The following is a 14,777-nucleotide window of genomic DNA, read 5'->3' as shown; positions in this document are numbered from 1 at the left end:
GCCACTCTTGGTTAAGCCCCCGGGGTGATCCCAGCCCCGCTGCAGAGCGTGGTGTCCGTGCTGGTCAGGAGGGTGGGGGATATCTCAAAGCAGTGCTTGCTGCCCCTTTACTCATCTCTCCCCTAAGTGCTGGGCTGGAGGCTCCCCCAGTGGCCCTTGGGGGGTGGGGGGTGAAGAAGATCAGGCCCGGGGTGAGTAGCAGGGGTGCCTGGGCATCTCTGTGAAGGATTTCAGTTCGTAGGGGATCCCCGAATCCACTTCGATCGACTTGCGGGAGAAAAGCAGCCGAATGTCGTCATGAAGGTAGATCTTCCCCGACTTGGAACTGTGAAACCTGTGTGGAGACGATCAAGGCAGAGGGACCTCAGGCTCCCAGGCAAGGGCAGGGCATCCTCAGTGAGGGCACAACCCCCTTGGCTACTTTGGCCCCTGGTCAAGGAGCAGCTGGTCCCTGCTCCTCCCCAGTCCCTCCTCCAGTCTTGCAGGCTTGGGACATGTTGGAGAGGAGCACAGGGGTGGCCTTGGGGCAGGTGCCCACCCCTCCTGGCATGCTTTACCTTAGATGCATCAGGTAGCAGAGGACCCTGCGGGGTGGGCTGGTGCCCAGCGGGTCACTGGGGGCCACCGTGGACCCCTCCTCCTCCCCCACGGGCACCAGGAAGATGCGATGGCGTAGGAAGGTCATGTGGTTGGCTGGCATGTCCTGGAAGTCGTACGTCACCAAGAACATCTTCACCACAGTCTTGTTGGGGTTAAATAAGGTCTGGGGGCAGAGGGGTAGAGAGTGAGACTGGGAGGAATGCAGGGCAGAGATGGGGCATCTGGGAGCAGAAGCTGCTGGTCAAAGGATCCAGAAAGCCTCACACCAGTCCCAGAGGGCTTAGCCTGAGTGTCACAGGTCAGTCCTTTACACCCACCTTCACACGTTTGCTCCCCTTGCATCACATCCCATTCCCACTGCACATGCACACTTTCCTGCCAAAAACCCTCACCAACCTCTTCTTTCCCTGATTCTCCCATCACCTTGTCTCCCTGCCAGCATCCCAGGTACCCTGTACTCCCCTCTGCTGTGCTGTCTTGGTGGCCATGTAACCCCTCTGCAGAAGACAAGCCTTCCAGCTGCTGCCCTGCCTAACAACATAATGGAGCATACCCACCCCAGCAGGGCAAACAGAGCCCACCCAGCCCCACCCCCACACTGCTACTGCAGGCCAGGGAATGACTCACCACTTGGATGGTTCCAGCTTTGGGGACACTGTAACCCTTCTTTCCCAAGGCCTCCAAGTCAATCACTCCCTGGGGCAAAATAAACAGCATGTGAGAGAGGGAGAAAGCCGAGGGAGAGCCCAGCTGGGAACCAGCATGGGCCTGAGACTCCCTCGCTGGGAACACCTGGCACAAGTCAGCAAGAAGACCCCCAGCTCAGTTCCTCTCCAAACCAGGAGCAGCAACAGAGAGGTGGTGACAAGAGAGGTGATGACAATGACAACCATGAAGCAGCTGGGCCTGTGTATGTTCCCCCTTGTTTCCTGTTTGGCTTTTTGGGTTAAAGATTGACCCTGGCACAGCCATCACCTCCACAAGCAGGTGGTTGCTTGAGCCACCCTCTAGAGCGAGGGGCTGTGCCAGGGTGCTGGGGTACAGCCCCCCTCCCCCACATCCATGTACCAGGAAAGGCGAGGGCGCGCTGTGTTCAGAGATGTCGAAGTAGGTGACGTCGACGGGCAGGGTGACATGCTGGGGACAGTACGAGCCACTGGCACCGATCTCTGCTGTGAAGCCCTCGATCCTCCCCGATGGTGCAAAGCGCCCTTTCAGGATGGACTCCTGAGAGGGGAAGGAAGTGTTAGGGAACCTCAAACACCAGCCCCACCCCCTGCCTCAATGCTCCAGGTGAAGTCATCCCCATCTTCACTGCACCCAAGTGACTGCTTGCCCTCATGTGCCCAGAGACCTCGCTCTAAGACAGACACACCCTGAACTGGTGAGATAACACCAACCATCTAACAGGGAGAAGCTGTGAGAGTACCTTGGCTCAGCCTCACAGCAGCCATCTGAGCAGGTTCCACCCAAGGATCTGCTGGCTGAGCCATGCTGCTGGTGGCTGTGTGGTTGCCACTGCACAGCAGGCCTTTTGGGGACAAGCAGCCCGGCCCCACACCAGGGCTCCCATCAGGTTCAGCCTCTCACACCCATTGCTAGCCCTGTGTGGAGCCCCCAGGACCCACCTCCCCCCAGCAGGTGGGCGCTGTTACCTCAAAGTTGCCCAGCAGAGCAGGGGTGACAGTGGTGGTGGCCCAGGGCACTGTGGGAGACCTGGTGCCCCTCCGGAGGCTGGTCCGGAGATGTCGCCTGGGAGTGAGGAGAGAAGACTGGTGTTGGACTGAAGAGCACGCAGCCCTGGGTTGTTCATGTCCCTGGGAATGTGGATCCCTCTCCAGGTCCCCTATACCTTTGCTGGAGGTTGAACCCACTTTCCTACATCCCATGGGAAGAAAAAACCCCCCCAGTCTGTGGTGTCCAAGAGGGGAGATACCTGGGCCAGGGCAGGGAAGAGGACTTGACCCATCCTGAACCTCCCATTGGGCTGCAGGGTACTGGGGTGGGCAGGCACCCTGAGCCCTCATGTCCATCCCATGGGGCTGCCAGGACACTCACGATTTGAGGCGCAGCCCACTCTTCAGCCTCCTCCCAACCGCAGTGCAGTCTGCAGAGCTCTGGAGGGGACACGAAATGGAGAACTCTGTTAGGGCAGCAACCAGGGCCCGTGCACCCCTGGGAGGGGCCATCGCCCCTTGCCCTGCCCCACATTCCCATGGGGGTCCCAGCAGATGAACAGGCTCCAGTCCATAGGCAGCCATCAGCAGCCTCTGCAGGGGTGGCCAGCAGGGTAGCACAAGGACTGGGGTGTCTGGTGGGGACGTAGGGCTGCCCAAACCCCAAAGTGGCTCAGCTGGGAATGAGGGTGTTGGTACCCAAGGGTACAACACACTATTCCCGCTCTACAAAGCAGGTCTCAGGAGCAGCCCCAGTGAAAGACACCTGTAGACAGAGCCATGCAGTGACACCCCCTTGCACTTCCCAGGGATTGGGACACCTACAAGGATGCTCCCTGACCAGCCTGGGAAAAGTTCTGTCCCCTGGTGATTCATGCAAAGTCCTCAGCAGTGCCACCAGGCAGAGGGGTGCGTTTCCCATCGCTACCCACAGCTAGGATCCTACAGCTGTGGGGTGGGGGGTTAAAGCCACAGCCACACTGCAGCCTCCTTTTAAAGATGTCCTCTTTTCAGGGGTATTCCCTTCTGGAAGCCACACAAAGGGCAGCACAACACAAAAGGATGATGGAGCTGGCTGGCATGACCGGGCGGGAAAACCCAGGGAAGCTGCTGGAGGGCTTCACTCTGCAAGGACAGTGCTGGCAGCAGCTGGGCTGAGGGACAGTCATGAAAAAGGCTGGCAGGGATTGAGCTGTGCCCCATGGATGGCGTGTCTCAGCTCCACGCAGCAAGAAGCCAGCATAGCTCTGACATCAGTTCCTGTGTGTCCCCACACCATGGGATGCCCCAGAGAAAAAGAAGAGCATGCCAGGTCTGGCCTGAGCCTGCTGCAGCCTCAGCTGGCAGGACAGGTAAGGGCAGGGAGCAGGGTAAGAAAAGAGGAATTGCAGGCAGCTCCTGAGCTGCTAGGGTGGTTGCAAACCTCAGAGGTCTGCCCCATTGCTAAGACCTTGTGGCACCTTGGGGACATGCCACAGGCGCCCCAAAATGGCAGAAAAGCCAGTGGCATCTCTACACACAGCACTGGGCTCCTTGGTCGGAGTATGTCCAGTCCCACTGCCTGCCACCAGACACTTGCTCTAATAGGCATCATGACCAGGAGTTCAAACCATCCCATGCATCTGCCTTCCTCCTCATCAGGCAGGTAGAGGCCAGCTACTCTTCCCAAGCTTGCTGCTATATCATGGCTTAACAGGAAGCCATGAGACACCAAATGTGGTTTCACGATGTGTCCAGCTCTCACTGCCGCGGGGAGGTTGTCTCCTCTCCAAGCAGGGCTCTCCAGGAGAAAAAGCTGGTTGCATCCAGAGTATCCAGTGACTACAAGATGTCAAGAGCTGGTTAAAACAGACCATGTGTGCCAGGGCTGGCTGTCAGCTGCTGCCTTGCTCACACCAGCACTGCAGCTCAGGGCATGGTGCCACAGTGGGGCTGGGCATCCCCAGACCATTCGCTGCCTCCCCCCATGAGCAATGCTCACCTTGGCTGCAGGAAGCAGGTGATTCCAGAACGGAGCTCCCTTGGCATCAGTGCTGCGGCAGGCTGTGGGCACAGGATGGCATGGCAGGACCCTCTTTTTCCTTGCTGGTGGGGACAGGCTCTCATCCTCAGAGCAGGAGTCGGCCGTAACCTCGCCAGCAGGCAGCAACTTCCTTTTGGCTGGGCAGGTGCTGCTGAGCTGGCTGCTCCCACAGGGCGTCATCTCCTGGGAGCTCAGGTTGCTGGGCTCGGGGCTGAGCACTGTCTGTGGAGTGGGGGGCTCCCTGCACCCATTGGCCATCACTGGCCCTTCCACTTCTCCGCTAGCCCTGCTGGTGCAAGCTGGGCTGCTCCCTGGCTTCTCTCTCTTCCCACCAGGGTCCAACTGGGTTGTTTGTGCAATACTGTGCAATTCAAGGTGAAGTACATTGTGGCCACTTGCTGGCTCCCCATTCTCTCCATAGTCTATGGGCTGATCCCCTGATGAGACAGGGCAACTGTCTCTCATGTGCAAAGTACTGCAAGCAATGTGCCGGGGCCAGGATGACGACGAGGAGGAGGAGGAGGAGGAAAAGGAAGAAGAGGAGGAGGAGGAGACATCCTGTGACTTGTCTTCTCTGCTGGCCTTGGGGCTGTGGCTAGGGCTGCCCTCACAGCGGTGCTCCACCACCCGCAGCCCACTGTGGGAGAAGTGCTGGGCAGAGCCACAGAGCGAGAGCTCCTCCACCAGCAGACCATCCTCAAAGGTATCATCATCATCCAGGGAAGGCTGCCCAGGGCCCCCATCCACCCCCCTGTCACCCCAGTGAGTTCGTTTGGGATCTCGCCCCCCCTCCGGAGTTCGCTGCTCGGGGTATCCTCTCTTGACAGCTGGCCGGGTGCCTGCCCGCTGCTCTGTGCTCTCAGAGGAGCTGGAGAGATGGGAGAAGATGGACACCTGGTAAACCTTCTGGCGCTTGATTTCTGTCTCGTTGTAGCCCATGAGGATGCTGCGGTGGGTGCAGCACTGCGAGGAAGGCTCCAAGGGTGTCTCCCCGCTGGGCCGGGACAGGCTGGGGTCCGTGCTGCGCTCTGGGGGCACGGACGTCTCTGTGTGGATGTGCCGCATGGAGCCTCACTTGCTGGGACTCCGGGCGGAGCCCATGCGGCAGCAGGAGGGGGACTGTAAAGTGCCACAGGTCAGGGTGCAAGGGCAGGGGGGTGGGAGCTGGATCCCCTCTCACTCACGATCTCTGTGTGAGCCCTCTACTATGAGGTGCTCTGCAGCACAGCATCTGGAAAAACAAGAAAGCAGAAGGATGAAGATCAGCCTGGAGCCCCCATCCTCATTCAGACTTCTGGCTGCAAGGGACCTACTGGGACACGGGCAGCTCCTAACACAGCCCCACTTGAACCTCCCTCTCCAGGGACAGGAAGAGGAACCAGGCTGGTGTGGCTTTCTGGGAAACCCTGAGGCATCACCCACCTGCGCGTTCAGCACTTCCTTCCCAGCTCAGGCAAGGAGAGGTCTCCAGACAGGCAGGAGACTCCTGGGGACAAGTCTGGACAAGCAGGGAGGAAGAGGCCTGCCCTCTGCCAGGGACACGCTTATGCTGTTGTGGAGCACAGGAGTCAGGCAGGTCAGACCAGTCCCAGGGGCTCAGGCCTGTAATCACCCCTTTGGGCAACAGCAGCAACGTCTCCCAGCACTGGCCAAGACAACCTGTCCCAGCCACGTGCACTGAACGAGGCAGGGCTGGTGTCAGTCCCATGCTGGGGACAGGAACCTGGCCTAACATCCCCATTACCCCTTCCAGCTTGGACCAGGCACCTCCAGCACCTCAGTCAGCAGCTGGGAAGTACCAGTGTCACCATCCACCCACTCCTGCCAGCTCCGAGGGACTGCCCTCCTCCATGCTGCTTGGTGCCTCACTTTTGATTTTCAGTCCAGCTGGAGGGCTGTGAGAATCCTGTCTATATGTTGTTTCTTTTCAGGCATGAAAAATACTGAAATGGCTGCAAGAGCTGAGGAGATGCAGGAAAAGTCACCAGCAGACTGAGGAAAAACTGCCCATCCTGGCAGCTCTGACTTTTGCCTGTCCTTGCAGCTGTGCCTGATCTTGTGGAGCAAGGGCTTAGGGGCAAGTGAGCAATAGGGAAATTGGTTCTCCAAGCTGATCAAGGCTCTCTGGACAGTGAGGCTGCATATGCTATTTTGACCTTGCTGGGATGGGGATGGGAAAATGGAAGGCCAAGGTGGTCAAGACCAGGAATTTTGTTTAAAAGAAGTGATAAAAGGTATAACCATGCACCAGGATATGTTGGGGGCTGACTGGCTGGAAGGCAGCACAACAGAAAAGGCCCTGAAGGCCCTGGTGGGCACCAAGTTGTCCATGAGCCAGCAATGTGCCCTTGCAGCAAAGAAAAACAATAGTGCACCAGGTACAGCATTAACAGCATGTTGAGGGAACTGATCCTCCCTCTTTGCTCAGCACTGGTGAGGCCACACCTGAGAGAGTGCAACAAAGGGACCCTAAGAAACGATTAAGGGACAGGAGCATCTGTCCTACGAGGAAAGGCTGTGAGAGCTGGGACTGTTCAGCCTGGAGAAGAGAAGGCTCAGTGAGATCTCATCCATATATATAGATATATAGATATATATATATAGATATATATATAAGAGGTTCCCTCTGAATATCAGAAAACACCATTTTCTTTTACTGTGACCAAGCACTGTAACCAGTTACCTAGAGAGGTTATGGAGTCTTCATCCTTGGAAATATTCAGAAGTCATCAGGACAAAGTCCTGGGCAATGGCTCTGGGTGGGGCTGGTCCAGTTATCCCCACCAACCTCAATCCCTCTGTGTAGCCCACGACACTGCAGCCTGTTCTGGCTGTCCCCCTCACTTACCCCTCTGTAGCAGGACCCTGCTTTGCTCCGGATTAACCTCCCTGCCCTGCAGCAGGCGGTCGTTGGCACAATTAGCTGAAGACACCTGCCAGTCAGGCACCCCCCAGAAGCGGCGTGGCTGCCGTGGAATGGCTCCCACCATCACGGTGTGCCTCCGAACCTCTGCAACGTCCTCTCCAGCTCTTCAGTGTCCACAGCGGCTCTGAGGGGAAGAAAAAGGGGGAGATGCAGGGCTGGGGTGGTTCAGATGCTTCCTGGGAGAAAGGCAGGACGGTGCTGCCTGTCTGCAGGGTCACACAGGCAGGGAAGGCAGCATTTAGGCTCAGCCTTTCCCAACCTCCCAAATCAAGGGCCACATACACCTCAGCCACCTCAGGCAGTGCTAACACCTTGATTTCCATTTGAACCACAAATATTTTAAGCTAAGCTGTGAACTCTCATACCTGGCTTGATTTTACATCCCTTTTGCATGCCTTCCTGTATGAAACCCTGCGCATAGGAAGAGATTCCTCTTTTTTCTGGCGACCATTTCGTGCCTTGCTTTCCAAGACACTGCAGCAACCTCTGGGCCTCCAGCTAGCTCCTGGTCTCATTTTCACCTCCTCCCCCTTCCACCCACAGCACAGGACACTTTCTGGCCCTACAGATAAGGAGAAGAGCTTGGAATTGTTTTCTTCCAATAAGAGATGCCTTTCAGGGAAGGCAGAAATGAGGAGCCTGACAGCCCTGAGCCACGATGGCCCCCCACCAGTTTTCCCCAGCACAAAGACAGCAATCCTTTCATGTGCACAGCAGTCACCTGTTCAGATGTGCCCTTGATGCACAACGGAGATTTGCGGATGCAACACAGCTCCCCTGTGGTCATAATCCACGGGCACTGCAGCTTTGATGCCTGGAAGAGGGCGTGGAGGAGAGTCAGCTCATGCAGCAGCTCATGGTGCAACACCTTCAGAGTGGGCAGGAGCCCTTGGGCACCTGCAACCTCAGCACCTCTACAGCAGAGGCAGCTCATGGGCTTCACTAGCCCAGGGACCTGCAGCTGAAGGAGGAAACGGTGCCTGTCCCTGGGGGTCACGCCCTCCTCTCCTCCCTCCCCATGCATCCCTCAAAGAGGGGCTCACTGCAGCACCCATCCAGAGGGAAGTCACTGTCTGGGCACCCCAAGCCAGCAGTGAGTACTGCTCTGAAGGCTGGAAACAGCAGGGCCAGAGGCAGCAACACTCAAGTGCAATCCCCTTCTGGCATCCCGGTCTGGCAAATTCTGCATCCCCCCCAGCTTGCATGTGGGAAGCCAGCATCAGCTGTGCTTGCTGCCTGACCTCACCTGACCCAGAAAACAGGCTGTTCTTTCATTACATTTCCAATAAGATTTGTAATTACAGGCTGTCATGACCAGTCCCTGAGAGCTGGACAGCTCAAAAGCCACCGCCGCTGCTGGGGAAGGGCACTGCCAGCAACCAGCCAGAACAGGACCTGTTGAGATTCAACACAACAGCACCCAAGGAGCACTTGCAGCAGGGCAAATCAGTGCTGCAGCACAACAAACCACAGGTCCAAAACCTCAACAAAAGCTTTTTGTAAAGACCAGCTCCTCCTGGCTCCTTCCCATATGAGACCTGCACCAAAGCAGGTAGGAAAGCAAGTGAATGCCCACAGTTGTGGGTGGATGCTGAAGTGGTAGCATGCTGTGCTCTGCCTGCCTGGAAGGTTGCTGTTTCCCTCCTCCATCCCTGAGGGAGACTTGTACCATGACTTGTGTGGCACAATCAACCCCTGGGAAGCAAAATCAGCAACCAACAGCAAGAATCAGCCTGGTTCAGTGGAAGAAAGCATGTGTCCTTGCCAGAACAAACACACAGTTTCACCCGCATCCTTTCATTCTCTTCCCTGTGTCCCTCTGAAGTCACAGCCATTTTCTCCCCAGCAGCAGCTACCTTTCACAAGAATGGATGTATTGGGACAGGCTGACCTGCTAACACCAGAAATCCATCCCAGCTGAGCTCTCAGCACCAGTCCTCAGGTGCTGCCAGCACCAGCCAATAGAACACACAGCTAGAACAAGGGACTGCACCATCTTTTGCCAGCCCAGATACTGTTGCTTGGAGCATCATGCTGGAAATGCCAAACCCATGGTGGGGACAGGAAAGTGTCACCCAAAGTGTCTCCAAGTAGACCCTAGGATCTCCTTGAACATCCTTCTGGAGGAATGCCCATCAGCCTGGGATGGGGATCAGCTGGGGCATAGCACTGCTTCTCACCCCCTTTGAGATGCAAGGAGCTGTGTCCCAGGGAGGTTCTCTTGGCAGTGCCAAGCGCCTCCCAGGGCAGTTCCTCCCTGCTGAGAGCCCATCCTGCTCACAGTAGAGCTCAGCCTCTGACAGCACTACGGGAGTCCACTACCTCCCCCAGAGCAGGACAGCAATCCTGGGACCACAGCCTCCTGCAGTCCAGGGGACAGGGAGAAAGCACCTGGTCACCTCTGCCTTCTCTTTCACTTTTTGCCAGAGCACTGCTTCTGGCCACATGGATGGGACAGAGCCAGGCCCAGGGCCTCACCAGCTCAGCTGAGCAGCACAGGTACCAGCCCCTGGACACAGCACATGGGGCTCCGTGTGCCTGGACCAAGGGTTTGGTCCCTCCTAAGCCCACGTGATGCTCATTTTTTTTGACAATGTTTCAGCCCATGCTGGTGCTCTAAGACAGGACTCAAAAAGATTTCCCTCTTGAGGGAAGCCTAGCCAGAGCTCTTCTACTGTCTGCCCCACTCCTGCCAAGGCTACTCATTGCTCAGAAAACAGGCAGGGCCCTGTGCTTTTGCCAAGATCTCCCAGCACCTGGATCTGGAGCTATGCCAGGCACAGCTTTCCTCTATTTCTTTGCCTGGGGAAGGGCACCACGCTTCATCACCCAAGAGATACCCAGTGCCAAAGGACCTGCAGAGAGGGAGCGTGTCCCAGGCACTGGGGCAGAAAGGCTGTGTTCCTTGGGGACGCTGAACCACCAGAGCCTGACATGGAATAACACAGCCAGGCCTGGTGCGGTTGGGTCAGGGACTTGGCTTACCTGCTGGTTCCATTGCTATTAGCACATCCAGGGGGAAGCCAGGATTAACAGACCATGGTCTCAGTCTGGAGGAAACAGAGCAGGATGGCGAGTGAGGACGGGTTCCTGGCTGGGCAATGCAGCAGCAGTGCCACATGCCGGGCTGCAGCCTGCAAAAGGATCTGTTGCTGTTCGAGCTGTACTGCGCCAGCCAGAGAGGAAGCGGCATGAGTGTGGAGCAGGGAGGTATCTGTCATGAGGCAGAACCCTTGGGAGCCTGGCAGGGATGGCTGCACAGCACCAGTGCAAGGAAGAGAGCAAGAGCTGTGCCCAAAGTTGCCACACTCATTCAGGGGGGATCCTGTGGCTTCCCAGAGCAGCACTGCCAGCCGGTCAGAAGGGACACATGGCCAGTGGACAAGAGGCTTTGACTTGGGCACTGCTGCCTGGGACAGAGCACCAGCCTGGGGGCTGGCAGGGCCAAGAGAGGTCTTTGCACAATTTAGACCACAAAAAACCCCCCAAACCAACCCCTAAGTGGCTCTTGCTGCCTTCTTCTCTCCTGCTCCCTTTCCTGGGAAGTGCTACGGAGAGACTCTGGTGGCCTCACGGGGGGTGAAGCAGGAACCACACAGCCAGGAAAGAAAAGGGCCATCATTACCAGAGGGCAAATAATCCTTAGAATGAACAGAGCACAAGGCAAGAGAAGAGGCAACAGAAACTGCTGGAAACAGACTGTCTGGAGGATAAATCACAGCTCCACAGGTCCTATCTGAACCCAAGGAGAAAGAAGGAAATCTAACCAGTGGTGAGCACAAACCCAGGAGCTCCCTGGCACAGGCTAAGAGCAGAGCTTGCAAAGTGCCAGCAGGCAGAAAGTTTCCGTCACAACCCTGAAGGATGGCAGCACTAACAGCAATGCTGCCACCAGAGAAGGGTTCCTGCACAGTCTGACAGATCAGGGATCTCACCATCAGGAGAGAGACAGACACGTGAGGCTGGGGAGTACCTCCAGCACCGTAGCAGAGGTGGCAATCCCAGGGAGAAGCTGACTAGTGAGATGCTAGAGGAACAAACTATGCTTGAAGGGAAAGATGACCACTGGCCATGGCTCTGGCACTATCCTGAAATTCAGGCTGTGGAGGAAGGAGCTGACACTTTGTGGAAACAAGAGGGAGGAAGAAGGAGAGGGAGGGGGAGTGGAAACAGAGGGAGGGAGCTTCCTTGCCCCACTGCAAGGGCAAGTGCTGCTCTCGAGGGTCCTCAGGAGGCCTCCTGCCATGCCAGATTTATGCAGCTGCAGAGCCTCGCTCAGTGCTAGCCCCTGCTAGGAATGGAGAGGAAGCCTGAGCCCGGAGGGGAAGGATTGGGCAAGAGGTATCTAATGTCCATGTCAGGAGTGCAAGCTCCTAGAAACCACCAGACACAGCTTCTACAGAGAGAGAGAGACACGACACCTCCCTGTGCCCGCAGCACCGTGTCCGTGAGGTGCTGCTGCTCCCTCCCATCCCGCGGGAGGCGGCACTGACAGGGTGCAGAAGCCCCCGGGGACAGAGCAGCCCTCTCTGCAGTACATCTTGCTGGGGCTCCAGGCTGCAGCAGCCTCCTCAAGGGCTGAGGTCTGCCCAGCGACATGCAATGCCTCCCCAGCCCCAGCACCACACGCAGGTGCCGCAGGGACTGAGCCCTTCCGCTCGGCCAAGTCAGGATAACACAATGAAACCTCTCCTGGGAGCTGGGGGAGCCGGAGCAGAGCTCCCAGCCCAGTGACTTACCCCTTCTCCCTCTGCTGCCCCTCGTCCTGGCACGGACCGCCTCCGCACACCTTTCCCAGGTGCCTGGCTTGCAGACGGCGACGCTGACAATAGCCTGCGACTGGGAAGGGGGGCTTACAGGGTCTGCAGGCAGATCCCACTATGCGACAGTCACCTGTGTAAAGCTTTCCCCCACGTCCAACCCCCTCCTCGCCAACCTCGCCTCCACGCACGGCTGCCCCTCTTCCCAGGAAAGCGCAGTCAAAGAATGAAAAGCAGCTTAAAATCCGGCAGGACAATCGGGCAGCTCTCCAAAGCCGGCAGCACCCTCTGCCCACCCAGCCCAGCAGGTTCAAACCTCTGCGATACAGCCCACGGCTGCCCAGCTCCAGTGTTCGACCGGGAGCCCAGGAAACCTGCAGCAGGCAGGGCAGGGAAATCCCATGCAGCAGCCGCTTACGGGGAGGACAGCCCAGGTTGAGGACAGACCTTTGTCTCTGCCTGCCTGTCTCGCTCGCTCGCTGCCGGAGGAGGAAGAGGGGGGCGGTGGGGGACAGCGAGCAAAGATAACACCCCTAGGAGGGATGTCACAGCCACGTTAATCACTTGGAATTCCAGCCAGCGCGCCGCAAATATGGGCAGCAAATGGAGATGCTCAAAGCTCTAAAATAATTGGATCCTTTCACAAGAGCCGAGCCCAGAATCCAGCACAGGAATTCAGTCCCCGCTGGAAGTCGAGAGATCAAATGCATGGAGAGGCAGGCGCAGCACAAGCAATCCTCAGCCACCGCTGTATCCAGCTCCATAGCCTTTGGCGCTGCTTTAATCTCAGGTGCCTTCCCAGCGGGAGCGAGGGGGGACCACAGCGGAGAGCCCGAGTGCCCAGCTGAGGACCAGCCCCTTCCCATCCAACTTACTCTACTTGTGGCAAGGTGCAGAAGCGCTGCCAATGCAAGAGAGGGGTTTGTGGAGGAGACCAGCTGCCTCGAAGCCTTACTCGACCGGAGGAACAGTCCCCTGGAAAGGAGACCCCTGAAGCTGCTGTTTGGCCCCCGCTGCCCTGCAGGGGAGATGCCTGGCCCGGCAGGATTCCCAGCCCGCATCACATTCCCGGCGAGACGCACACACGGCACATGTAGGCTCCTGCTCGGCGCCTCAACGGCAATGAAAAGGCACAGAGGCTTCTGCCAGAAAACAAAGAGGCAGCGGCAGAGCTGGGGGTGGGGAAAACTCTCCGCTGCCCAAGAGGATCCCTGCAGAGGCAGCAGGATGCTGCTAGGCTCCACCGCAGCTATTCACCCCCATTAGCCCGAGGTGGCACCCACCTGCCCGGCACAGGGAGTCGAGGGTGGGCAGCTCCCATTCCCCTTCCCGAGGCAGTGCTGGGGGAGAAGTGCTGGAGGACACGAGCCAGGCCCAGGACAACAGCTGTCCACTAGCAGCAAATTCCTCTGTGCTGGCTCCACTTCACAAAAAGCTGTGTCTTTTCACCTCGGGGTAGCTGCTGCACAGCAGAAGGTGCAGCCAGCCCCTCGCCTGCAAGCCTTGGGGACCCCCACGGCGCTGGACTTGGGGCAAGCACAGTGGCCTCAGCAGTCACCCTGAGGCAACAAAGAATGTGAAAGCAAGCCCCTGGCCACCCAAGCACAGGGACATGTCAGCCAGCTCCCTTCCAGCCCTCCTGTCCCTCTCCAGGGGTGGTGGCCTGAGGGACGAGCGTGGAGGACCTCAGCCACTGGATGACTACACGGACTGGCTGCTCCAGTCCAGACCCTGGTGCCAACTGAAACCAATGGAAAATTTTCCACTGTGTGATTACCAAGTCACATGCCTGTGAGCCAGTCACAGAATGGCTTTGAGAAGGCAAGTGGGATCTGGCCAAGGGCAGGGACCACTTCTGGTCTGCACTTGCATGACACCTGAGGTCTCTGGCCATGACCAGGGCATCAATGCACTGCCACATTTCAAGTTCAATAAGGATGCTTGTCCAAGAGAGGCATTCCCCAGGCCCAGTCTGGATGAGGCCCCCACCACTCTAAGTGATGTACAAATGTTAGCACCAAGAGTCCCTTTTATCTGATCTCCCAAGAGGAAGAATAATACCCTGCAGATGGCGTCTGCATCAGAAGCCCTGCAAACCATACTCTAACATGTTTAACTCAACTCCAGTGGTAAGACAATCACACAGTAACTCCCATCCTGTCAGCTCCCTTTCCTGGACTGTGCACCATGGGAAGCATGATCTCAGTGTCCAGCATGAACAGCCCAGCCCCTTTTCCAGCACTATTAGCTGAGTACAGAAACAGGAGCCTCTGACAGGGAGTGGGGTGACATTTTGCAAGCTGGGAGAAGATATGCACAGAAATCAGCAGGTGATAGGACCTCTGTTGCTCCCTGCTCTGCCATCTCCTTTCTTCTCCCTCTGGTCACCACTGCATACAGCCACAGGCATTCACAGCCTCCTTACCACGCCAGCTCCTTCTGTACCCTGATGCCCCATAGCCATTCACACCGCCTAAACCCAGATGCACAATACTGCCCCTTCCCCACATCCTTCACATGGCACCTGGGCTCTGTATCCCCACAAGTGTGCTCCTCTTCATTCCCACCCCATCCTCCACCACCATCAGACCCTGTCCGGTTTCTATGAACCCCCAAGGCAAGCCCGTAGCTCTTACCTGTGCTCTGTTGCCTCCTGATTGCTGCAGTTCATACTTTAACTTAGCCCAGGCTCCTCCCATTCCCGACTGCCACACACCCACAGCCCCAAGTCCAAGCCTCCTTGCACACATTCAGCTGATGAGCCCCTGACACCCAACAGACCCACGGCACCT

At 57.4% G+C, this 14,777-nt stretch overlaps 1 protein-coding gene across 7 annotated transcripts in view; it reads right to left on the bottom strand.

Annotated features, from left to right (window-relative positions):
• Positions 1-6: 6 nt before the first annotated feature.
• The window catches only part of FAM214B (family with sequence similarity 214 member B), a 33,022-nt gene continuing 18,251 nt past the window's right edge, over positions 7-14,777 (bottom strand). For 3 of the 7 annotated variants that reach the window (XM_017746625.1, XM_017746629.1, XM_017746628.1), the window contains exons 2-10: positions 7,947-8,039; positions 7,148-7,349; positions 4,258-5,530; positions 2,659-2,717; positions 2,256-2,352; positions 1,669-1,827; positions 1,228-1,296; positions 558-763; positions 7-334 (exon numbers count right to left, since the gene is read on the bottom strand). In XM_017746625.1, the coding sequence (XP_017602114.1) occupies positions 181-334; positions 558-763; positions 1,228-1,296; positions 1,669-1,827; positions 2,256-2,352; positions 2,659-2,717; positions 4,258-5,364 (1,851 nt within the window). In that variant the 5' untranslated portion in view covers positions 5,365-5,530; positions 7,148-7,349; positions 7,947-8,039 and the 3' untranslated portion in view covers positions 7-180. Of the gene's footprint in view, positions 335-557; positions 764-1,227; positions 1,297-1,668; positions 1,828-2,255; positions 2,353-2,658; positions 2,718-4,257; positions 5,531-7,147; positions 7,350-7,946; positions 8,040-10,210; positions 10,276-11,964; positions 12,826-12,860; positions 14,676-14,777 lie in introns of those variants that run through there. The other 4 variants (XM_017746627.1, XM_017746626.1, XM_017746630.1 and 1 more) reach the window with 4 other exon arrangements.

The sequence above is a fragment of the Corvus brachyrhynchos genome, unplaced genomic scaffold, assembly GCF_000691975.1.
Source record: "Corvus brachyrhynchos isolate BGI_N302 unplaced genomic scaffold, ASM69197v1 scaffold139, whole genome shotgun sequence".
Lineage (NCBI taxonomy): Eukaryota > Metazoa > Chordata > Aves > Passeriformes > Corvidae > Corvus > Corvus brachyrhynchos.
The sequence above is the reverse complement of the archived record's forward strand: the minus strand, read 5'-3'. Positions and strand labels throughout refer to the sequence as shown.